The sequence below is a fragment of the Phocoena sinus genome, chromosome 20, assembly GCF_008692025.1.
Source record: "Phocoena sinus isolate mPhoSin1 chromosome 20, mPhoSin1.pri, whole genome shotgun sequence".
NCBI classification, from domain to species: Eukaryota; Metazoa; Chordata; class Mammalia; order Artiodactyla; family Phocoenidae; genus Phocoena; species Phocoena sinus.
This window is the reverse complement of record NC_045782.1, coordinates 41,038,695-41,049,485: the sequence shown is the minus strand read 5'-3', so window position 1 is coordinate 41,049,485 and position 10,791 is coordinate 41,038,695. Positions and strand designations below refer to the sequence as shown.

The 10,791-nt window shown below is 52.2% G+C and overlaps 1 protein-coding gene across 1 annotated transcript; it reads right to left on the bottom strand.

Annotated features, from left to right (window-relative positions):
• Positions 1 to 2,017: 2,017 nt before the first annotated feature.
• FZD2 (frizzled class receptor 2) lies at positions 2,018 to 3,994 on the bottom strand. Its single transcript, XM_032615034.1, has one exon. It carries the CDS (start codon positions 3,946 to 3,948, stop codon positions 2,251 to 2,253), a length of 1,698 nt encoding a protein of 565 aa, XP_032470925.1. The 5' UTR covers positions 3,949 to 3,994; the 3' UTR covers positions 2,018 to 2,250.
• Between the last annotated feature and the right edge of the window lie 6,797 nt (positions 3,995 to 10,791).

Genomic DNA, 10,791 nt, shown 5'->3' with positions numbered 1-10,791 from the left:
CTCTTCCCACTGGGCTCCATCCCAGCCACTGGAAACCTCCCCCCACCTCCCCAACCCCCCTTTCGCAAGCTTTGGCCATTCTTTCCAGGAAAGACGCTCACAATTTGTTTGTAATTTAACTCTTTCCTGCAGCCCTTGTGGGGTTCCTTTAGAATCTTGCAACAAATGGAGCTACAGGGCGGTGCCACCTCCCTGGCCTGCTTCTTTGATAGTTGAGGGAATCTCCTGTTGGGACTTCACACACACCATCATTTGAGAAAAGGCTAGTTTTAACTTCTAATGTTGGCCACGGGTACAAATCATCTGGGGGAGGGTTATACACTTGGGGAAGGGGACTCTGCTGAAATCTCCAGGCCTCATTCAATTCCCAACAAAGCCCCACATACGTGTTCAATTACCACCAAACATTTCCAGATCCCCTCCCCCAACATAAACTAACACACGCAAACACTTCGAAGTAGGGGTTCTAACTTACTTTCTCCCTTATCCCAAAGCCTGCTAACAAAGGGTGTTCAGGCACCATTTTCCCTACCACGGTTTGGCTAAAAAAGCAAGATCGGGGCAGGGAACCTCTTCTCCACCCCACCCCCAACCAACTAGGTCAGGGGGAGATGGAAGGAGGAGGTGTTTGGTTTGGTTAAACTAATAAAATGTTACAACCCTGTTAAATACAATTAAAGGGCTAGCTCTCTAGAAGATAATTAAATGCACTTTATTATATGATTATTAGCTTTAATTTGCACTATTATCAAGAAACAGGAGATGCTGAAAGGCTGAGTTATGGGGCAAACTTGTTTCACCCCATCCCTTGGTCTTCAAATCGATCCATGGTAATTAAAATTCTAAAATACTCCAAATAGTTGAGGGAAATGATGTGTATTGGAAACTGCAATTCTCATACCAGCGTGAAAGATACTTCAAGAGAAGTCTTGACTTTTATTTGTGGGAGTTAGGGGGAAGATAAGAAACATGTTATGAATGTCATGCGAACACTCAACCCCACCCCCACAGTCACAAAGAGCCTGCCCGGAGCCTTCTTCCAAAGCAAAGATACCCACGTTTTTTCCCCCCTTCCCCCTTCTGGACAAGTTTGAAAAGAAACCAGTCTTTTGTCAAAGGAAAACTAAAAATCCCACCAGCCCATCCATCCGTTCCCTCCCTCCAACCAAACCCATTTTATTGCCTTTTGAAAAACAAAAACAAAAAAACCCAACAACAACAAAACCCCACACACAGCGCACAAACCACCCCACAAACTGCTAACCTGAAGGCCAGAGGAGATAGTCAGTTGGGGGTGGGGGGGAGAGCAGGTGAGGAGCAGACAGCAGGGGAAAGGAGAGAGATGCGAGGTGATCTCCAAATCCCAGCATCTGCGAGCTGCTGATGCTCCCCCTAAAAATGGGGGCGGGCAGGATCGGTACTCAACGTAGTGGGGTGGGGAGGTTGGGTTGTTTCAAAACACACAACGCAAAACACTTTCTGCCCCCTCCAAGCGCTAGGGGCAGCGAGTTGAAAAGAAGAAGAGTCAGAGAAGAAAGATCTTCCTGCCAGCAGGGGGGTGGGCCCGGAGGGTAGGGGTGGAGGCCATTCCTCACAGGATCTCCGCCCTCTCCCCACCCTTTGGTTCGGGGTTTTTTTGTTGGTTTTTTTTCCACGTCTTCATCTCCTTTGGGAAGTTTCCAAAGATCGAGTGAAGGAGACAGGACAAGTGAGAAAGGGGGAAAGGGAAGTCAAAACGAATCCAAGTCTTGATCAAAAGTATCCAACTGCTTCCACAGACCCAGCGTCAGTGAGAAGGCTCACAAATTTGGCTTTAGAACCTGAATGTAACTCCCAACTACTTATAGCCTCTTCCAGCAGGCCCAGCCCTGTCAAATCACCAAAATACTCAAGCCGAAGTAGGGGGTGGTGTTTGAAAGGGGACTGAAGAAAGGAGAACCCCCCCCAACTCCCCCTCTTCCCCATTCCTCAGGCCTGGCGCCCCCCACTGCTCCCCCTCCTTTTTTTTCCTTTTTTCTTTTAAATAGAAAATATATAATTAAATTTACAAAAACTATTTACAGTTTTAATTACAAACCTGGTGGGGGTGTTGGGCAGAGTTCTCTTTAAAAAGCGACCTAAAAAAGAATGGTTTCGATTGTTCTTTATTTAAAAAAATAAAATAAGGAGTCTGTAGGAGCGCCCCCCCCCTCCCTGGGGGCGGAGCGCGAGGTGCCGGCCCGGCTGGGGACGCGGCGCCGGAGCTCCGGCTCACACGGTGGTCTCGCCGTGCCGGCTGTTGGTGAGACGCGTGTAGAACTTCCTCCACGAGTGCAGCGTCTTGCCGGACCAGATCCAGAAGCCCGACGTGATGCCCACGATGAGCGTCATGAGGTATTTGATCATGTAGACGGTGAAGTCGGGTGACATGCGCGGCGTGTAGTGCGCCGGGCACGGGATGGCCAGGCTCTTGCAGTGCTGGCTCACCCACGAGCGCTCCCAGTGCTCTCGGAAGGCCTGCTCGTAGAAATAGCAGGCGATGACGATGGTGGCGGGCACCGTGTACAGCACCGAGAACACGCCGATGCGCACCATGAGCCGCTCCAGCTTCTCCGTCTTGGTGCCGTCATGCTTCATGATGGTACGGATGCGGAAGAGTGACACGAAACCGGCCAGGAGGAAGGACGTGCCTATGAACAGGTACACGAAGAGCGGGGCCAGCACGAAGCCCCGCAACGGGTCCAGGCTGTTGAGGCCCACGAAGCACACGCCGCTCAGCAGGTCGCCGTCAATCTGGCCCATGGCCAGGATTGTGATGGTCTTGACGGCGGGCACGGCCCACGCGGCCAGGTGGAAGTACTGCGAGTTGGCCTCGATGGCCTCGTGGCCCCACTTCATGCCCGCCGCCAGGAACCAGGTGAGCGACAGGATGACCCACCAGATGGAACTGGCCATGCTGAAGAAGTAGAGCATCATGAAGAGGATGGTGCAGCCCTCCTTCTTGGTGCCCTGCACCACCGTACGGTAGCCGTCCTCGGAGAAGCGCTCGTTACACACCACGCGCTCCTGGAGCACGAAGCCCGCGATGTAGGCCACCGACACCATAGTGTAGCAGCCTGACAGAAAGATGATGGGCCGCTCCGGGTAGCGGAAGCGCTGCATGTCCACCAGGTACGTGGTGACGGTGAAAAAGGTGGAGGCGCAGCACAACACGGACCAGGTGAGGATCCAGAGTCGCGCAAAGCGCGTCTCTTCCTGGGAGAAGAACATGGAGCCGTCGGGCCGCGCCGGCTCGCACGGAGCCGCGCAGTCGCGTTCGCCCAGAAACTTGTAGCTGAGATAGGACGGCACCTTGAGGACGCGCGGACAGTGGAACGGGTGCTCCAGCGTGGCATAGCGCGGGGGCGAGCCGCCGCCACCCGGGCCGCCCGGGGTGCCCCCCGCACCCGGCTGCAGGCCCGGCGGCGGCGCGGTGGTGAGCAACGCGGGCGCGCCGTCCTCCGAGTGGTTCTGGCCCACGCAGATCTGCTCCGCGCCGTGGCGGGGGAAGTGCTCGCAGCGAAGGCGCTCCGGCCACTGGAAGCCGAACTTGTTCATGAGCGCCTCGCAGCCCTGGCGCGCGCGCTCGCAGATCGAGCGGCACGGCGGGATGGCCTGCTCCAGCACAGTGCACACGGGTGCATACATGGAGCACAGGAAGAAGCGCAGTTCGGGCGAGCACTGCACCTTCACCAATGGGTAGAACTGGTGCACCTCCAGTCCTGCGTCCTCCTGGTTCGTATGGCCCAGAAGGTTGGGCATGATGGTCTGGTTGTAGGCGATGTCCGTGCACAACGGGATGGAGATGGGCTGGCAGAAGCCGTGGTCCGGGATGGAGATGCCCTTCTCCCCGTGGAACTGGGCTGGCCCCGCAGCGGGCAGCAGCAGCAGCGGAAGCAGCAGGCGGGGCAGGGCGCTGCGGGGCCGCATGCTGGCCGCCGCCCCCCACCCGGCTCCCGGACGCCCCCCCGCCCCCGCCCCCAGCCCCGAGACCGCGCGCCTTCCCCGCCGCCGCCTCGCCGCGGCCGCCGCCTCCCGCGTCTCTTTGCAAACTTTGTTCGCGGCTGCCGAGTTGGGGAGGCCGGGCGGGGGAGGGGGGCGGCGCACCCGCCCGCTGGCTCGCCGAGGTCGGACTGAGCCGCCGGAGACACCGCGCGCTGCTTGCCCTCTCTCCTCCTCGTCCTCCTCCTCTCGCCTCTCCCCTCCCTTCTCCGCCCAGCGACTCCTTTGTGCCTTCCTCCAGCCCTCACCTCGGCCTCTCCGATCCCAATTAGTCGGTTTCAAGGGGGCCCCCGCCGGCGGCCCCGCCCCCTCCTCAGCCCCCCAAAAAAGGGATCCTTGAAACCGCCCCGTCGAGCTCTAAGCACCATCCCAAAATGTTCTCTCGGCCAATGAGATTTAAACCCGAGGATCAGCCCCGAGGGCTGGATTGGTCAACCACAACATAATGAGATCAGAAACCAGATGCCAACAAAACTTTCCCCCCCGCCTTTTGCTTTTTAAAGAGACAAGCTATTATTATATTAAGGGCCCTTTGCCCAGCACGGGATTTCTCTGGAGTCGCGGCGGCGAGATCCGGAGACACACGTTCCCCGAACTGCGGCGGACCCGAGTCACTCAACCCTGGATCACTCTTCTCCCGGGGGGCCACGGCGCTCTCCGGGGTAGGGCCTCTTTAAATCCTTGCCTCCGCCCCTGCTCCTCGAACCCCACCTATTCCAGTCCAATTTTTCAGATCAAGTAAAAAAAATATTAAGTTTGAGAAAAAATTGTTTAAGGGAGAGATTTTTAAAAAACTATCAGTTTACAAAGACTTTTCTCTCAGCCCCTTCCCATGGAATCTAGACAAAATTTCCTGTCGCCCTATATGTAGACCCCCTAGGAGTTTGCCTCGCTCCTCCCCCTGCATACACCCTTAAATAACCCTCTGAAAAACGAGAGCCTGTCTCTTTAAGAGGCTCTTAAAGGGGCCTGGACTCCGGGGCGTAATTGCCCCGTAGCGAGCACAAAGGAGCCCATTATGGTTCTTTGTGTTCGGTGGCACCTCAAAGTGAGAAAACTCAGGAACTCAGAGGCCCTGAGCTGGAGGGTTGGGGCGGGGGTGGGAGGGGGTGAGGTGAAGGAGAACGGCCTAGAGCTGCGGCTTCTCCCTCCCCTTTCTTCCGAGGCAAATCTTAATTATGCAAAGTAAAGTTTAGTTGCCATAACGAGGAGGTCTTAATCGGAGGTTAATGGTGGGGAGTGGGGGATGACGAGCAGTTTTGAGCTGAAGAGATGACTCTTTTAGGACGTTTGGGGGAATTTTCCTCCTCTCTCTCCACCTCTCCCCCCGCCCCCTAAAAGCTTCCAGATTTGGTCTCCTAGGAGAGAGGGGAGTTTTACCCAAATCTTAAGTGATTCCACACCAGAAACGGGTGGTGTGTGTGGCGAGGGAGGAGGCGGGGGTGGGGTGGGGTGGGGGGTGTTGTGTGGTTTAACACACACACACATCCACACTTACCTGGCTGGGGGTGGATGGCGGTGGCCAGCAGGGTTCCGGCTAGCTTAGAAAGGTTTTCTTCTGTTTTCTCCCTTCTTGGATTTTAAGTTTGAGAGGGGCTTCTGGGGAGGAGAGGGAGAATTTGCATGTAAATCTCCTGAGGCTGGTACTGGATGGTGGAGCAAATATTTTTATTGTCTCTCAGAGGGAAGGGGGGACACGTAAAAAGAAGAAAGAAAATTGAGTTTAGAAAACCCCTTTCCTTCTCTGTATGGGCCAAATCCTCCCAGCCTGGCGAGGTGTTTCCTGATCCAGTCTAGAAAAGGACTGCTTTAAAAACAAAACCAAAAAACAAACAACAACAAAAAGAGAAACCTAAGAGAAAAAAAGAAGAAGAGAATAGGCAGAAGGAAAGAAAATTCTAAGTCATAGATAAAAACAATGGATCCAGGTTTGATAGGATTCAGTTTTTTTTTTCTTGATTGAATGAAATACAGATTTTCAGGTTCTTTACAACATGAAAATTCTCCTTATCACTTCCTGGACAGGTCGACTTTTCACTACTTTAGGCAGAAAGATTCCCTTCAAAATCAGGGGGCTATGCCTTAGCTCTCCATTTTATTTCCATTCCACCCACAAGTCCACCTTCACCCCAGAGCAGTCTAGGCGTGGGAAAATTGTGCTGTCCTGCTCTGTGGGACCCAAACTAAGCCCAAGGGGCTGCTCCTTCAAATCTCCCCTCCTACTCTACCTCCAGGACATCTCTAGAGCTGGTACCAAGCCTCCGAGCTGAGCGGTGAAAGCAAAAAATGAGTAAGACTAGTTCCTCCACTCTACTCAGGAAGCTCTCACAGTCCGATAGGAAATTGAGAGTAAATCTCCAATAGAAATGCAGCATCTTCAATTTCCTTCCATGACAAACCTGTTTTCCTACCCTTGGGCCAGGCTTGAGTGACAAGTGACAGCTATCCCTTCCCCAGCCACCCCCAAGGCAAAGGGGGAGCTGAAGCTGGAAAAAAGAAATAAAAGACATCCTTTCCTTCACTCAGTCAACCTTTCATTCTGCAACACATTTTTATTGAGTCTTCTGATTTTAGACCACTGTGGTAGGTGCTGTGGGCAAGACAGAGAAAAGTGGCAGCATCCCTGCCCTTTACGAGTTGACGGTATCCCAGAAGAAAAGTGATTCTATGAAGATCTTACACTTATCTGGCATTTTTACCTGAAATGGACACCTAGTCATTGTAATTACTAAGGTTTATCGAGCACTTACTAAGCACTGCGCATACATTACGTGTATGCCTACTAAGTAGGTATTGCATTGTGTTTATGGATGAAGAATCTGACCTTGATGAGATTTGGCAACTTTCTCAAGGTCACGTAGTAAATGGCAGAGCTGAGATTTAAACCCAGGCCTGCTTGAATCTTAAAGCTGTGTTCTGTCTCCTACACCACACAGCCCCTAATGTCTATAAAAATTGTGTGCTTTTACACGCTTAACAAATATATATTGGGGGCTTCCCTGGTGGCGCAGTGGTTGAAGGTCCGCCTGCCGATGCAGGGGACGCGGGTTCGTGCCTCGGTCCGGGAGGATCCCACATGCCGCAGAGCGGCTGGGCCTGTGAGCCATGGTCACTGAGCCTGCGCGTCCGGAGCCTGTGCTCCGCAACGGGAGAGGCCACAGCAGTGAGAGGCCACCAGGGAAGCCCACATAGTCACTTTAATGGATGTGAAATTGCGACAGGATTGAGTGCTACGAAGGGAAAGTCCATGGTGCTATGAAAGCGTAATTGGGGAGGGAATTTGACTGAGTTGGAGAGGGCAGAGGAGGCCTCTGAGGTTGGACTGAGGAGTAAAATAGGATGAGGTAAAGAGAGGCCAGCAGGTGTGACACCTGCAGGGCCTTGCAGACCATGTGTAAGGTGCTAGGTATACAAATGTGAACTTAGGGGCTTTCCCTGGTGGTGCAGTAGTTAAGAATCTGCCTGCCAATGCGGGGGACACAGGTTCGAGCCCTGGTCCACGAAGATCCCACATTCCACGGGACAGCTAAGCCCATGTGCCACAACTACTGAAGCCCGCGCGCCTAGAGCCTGTGCTCCTCAACAAGAGAAGCCACCACAATGAGAAGCCTGCACACCGCAACAAAGAGTAGCCCCCACTTGCCGCAACTAGAGAAAGACCGTGCACCACAATGAAGACCCAGTGCAGCTAAAAATAAATAAATAAATTAAAAAAATATATGAACTTATAATCTCAAGGCAGGGATAGGTTTTCCAGACAGAGGGAACACCATGTGCAAGGGTGTAGTGCAGTGAAATGGATGGAAGGGGCAGGGGGCACAAGTATACAAGCACTTTGGTCCTGTTAGAGCCCCGTGAACATCTAGGAGAGTGATGGCAGAGGAGGTTTTATTTTTATTATTATTATAATTAATTAATTGATTATTTATTTATTTGGCTGCGTCAGGTCTTAGTTGCGACACGCGGGATCTTTGTTGCAGCGTGAGGGCTCTTCGCTGCGGTGCACAGGCTTCTCTATAGCTGTGGCGCGCGGGCTGCAGAGCGTGTGGGCTCAGTAGTTGTGGTGCTTGGGATTAGTTGCCCCGCAGTATGTGGGATCTTAGTTCCCCGACCAGGGATCGAACCCTCGTCCCCCGCATTGGAAGGCGGATTCTTAACCACTGAACCACCAGGGAAGTCCCGGCAGAGGAGGTTTTAATAAGTAGGGACCTGAGATACTGTGCACATAATCTGGACTCCTGGAGGTGGAGAGCACTGGAGTGTTTAGGGAAGTGAAATGGTCACACTTAACTTTTATATTTTTTTATTTTTCATTTTTAAATTTTTGGTCGCGCCGTGAGCCATGTGGGATGTCATGTGGGATCTTAGCTCCCCGACCAGAGATCGAACCCGTGCCCCCTGCATTGGAAACGCAGAGTCTTAACCACTGGACCGCCAGGGAAGTCTCCACACTTAAGTTTTAGATGGTGCATTTGGACAGTTAGAAGGAGCATGACTTGAGTCAGCTGAGTCAGAGATACCAGTTAGGAATAGATTGCAAGAGACCAGGCAAGAGATGCTGAGGGCGTGAACTGAGCCAAGGCAGTGTAGAGAAGAGAGAGTAAGGGAGGAGGCCAACCAAGTTTTCTGATCTAGATGCCCTGATGTCATTAACCAGGCTAGGAAATGCAGGGACAGGCGGATAATGAGCACAGTCAAGCCAGGTCAAGCCGATAGTATGTCCAAGAGAAGATGTCCGGAAAACAGTTAGCTATTCTAACACAGGACCAGGAAGGAGCTCTGCGTAGATTTGGATCTGGTACCTTTAGCCTGTGGTTGAAGCCATGAGATTGGCTAAGATCACCTAGGGAAAGGGGATTGGGTGAGAAGACTAAAGTTTCAGGGATGTCAATATTTCAGAACCATGAGCTGTGGAGGAGGGACACTGAGAAGGAGCCGTAGGGCCAGGAAAGATTCTAGCCAGCAGGAGAATGTCCCAGATTTGTTTTTCCCGGATCTTGAGAGTCTCAAGTCAGAATTTTTATTCACCTTGTCTCAGTTGTGAGAATTAAATGAGATAGATTATGGCACTAGCTTGACCTGTTGCTAGGCTAAAAGCTTGGTAAATAATAGCTATTGTTTTCATCCAACAAATTATTGCACATCTACTATATGCAAAGCAGACAAAGTCTGCAGAGACCTAGGCTGCAGCTTCAGGGAGCTTACAGTCTAGCGGGTGATGGTCTGCGGAGAACCTGGCTACTGTTCCTTCCTGAGGAATATTTCCGGTTGGTCTGGGGCTTCTGCTATTGACTGGGAACCCAGGTGTTCCCAGTGCCCAGTGCACTGCCACTTCTGCCCCAAATCCTGGGACACTACTGTCAATTATCTCTTGGCTTACAAATTTGATATCTGGGATAAGAGTTGAGTGCCCACTGTAAAGATGCCACCCAGGGACTTCCCTGGTTGTCCAGTGGCTAAGAATCCACACTCCCAATGCAGGCGGATGGATCCCTGGTCAGGGAACTAGATCCCGCATGCCACAACAAAGACCCCGCATGCGGCAACGAAGATCCCACGTATGGCAACTAAGATCCGGTGTAACCAAATAAATAAATAAATATTAAAAAAAAAATGCCACCCGCTCCATTCCGTGGGATGGCCTGTTGGAGCAGAAGTCTCAGCCCTACCAGAGAGCAGAGCAAATAGCTGGTGGAGAAGAAGGAAACCTGGTCTGGGGCTCAGAATGCCTTGGGGCTGCAGGTTTCGCTCCACACATGCCTATTGAGTGGCCTCAGGCAAGTCATTTTCCTCCCTTAGCTTCAGCTGCCTCATCTGCATGAGGGGATCATAAAAACATCTGTTGGGACTTCCCTGGCGGTCCAGTGGTTAAGAATCCATTTCCAATGCAGGGGCCGTGGGTTCGATCCCTGGTAGGGGAACAAAGATCCCACATGCCCAGGGCAACCAAATGTGCACGAGAACTAGAAAGCCCAGGCGCTGCAACTAAGAGAAGCCCAAGAGCCGCAACGAGGATCCCACGTGCCGCAACTAAGACCCAATGCATCCAAATTAATTAATTTTTTAAAAGTCTATAGATTTTACCTTTGAGCCAGATGTAGGGGGCTGTGAATATAATACATTGGGATCATCGCAACAGTCCTTGCTGGGTGCCACCTGGACAAGGTGAAAGGCTTGTGTGTTATAGCCAGTCAACAACAGCCAACACACCACAGGTATGCTCTGAGAGCGCAGGGAACTTCTCCCAGCTAAGGAAACCTGGGGGTCTCTACCCGGCACTCCCCACTCTTACGGTACCGCTCGGTTTGTGGGATCTTAGTTCCCCAACCAGGGATTGAACCAGGGCCCTCAGCATCCTAACCACTGGCCTGCCAGGGAATTCCCTCTGACGTTTCATTTTGCAAAGAAGAGTCCTGGTAACTGCACGTGTCCCTGTCTCCTTGCTTCTTTCGCATTAAAACCCCCTCCTTCCAGAGAAATTATCCTCCCTAGCAGTTACAGGTCCCCTCTTTGCTTCCTCAATCCCGGGTCAGTATTCTTTCCCTCCAGAAGCACTGAGGTCCCTCCACCCTAAAGGGCAGGGGTGTGTGTATCCATTCAGGAAGGGGAGGATTGAGGATGAGAATGTGATTTCAGATACTTTGAATCCTCAAAGGTTTGATTGGGCAAACATACTCTACTATCAATGGAGTAGGTTCTGGACTCTAGGTGGAAAACAGGTTTGAGTCTTCAGAGACTCTAGTTGGTTACCCCCATTCCCAACCCACAAGG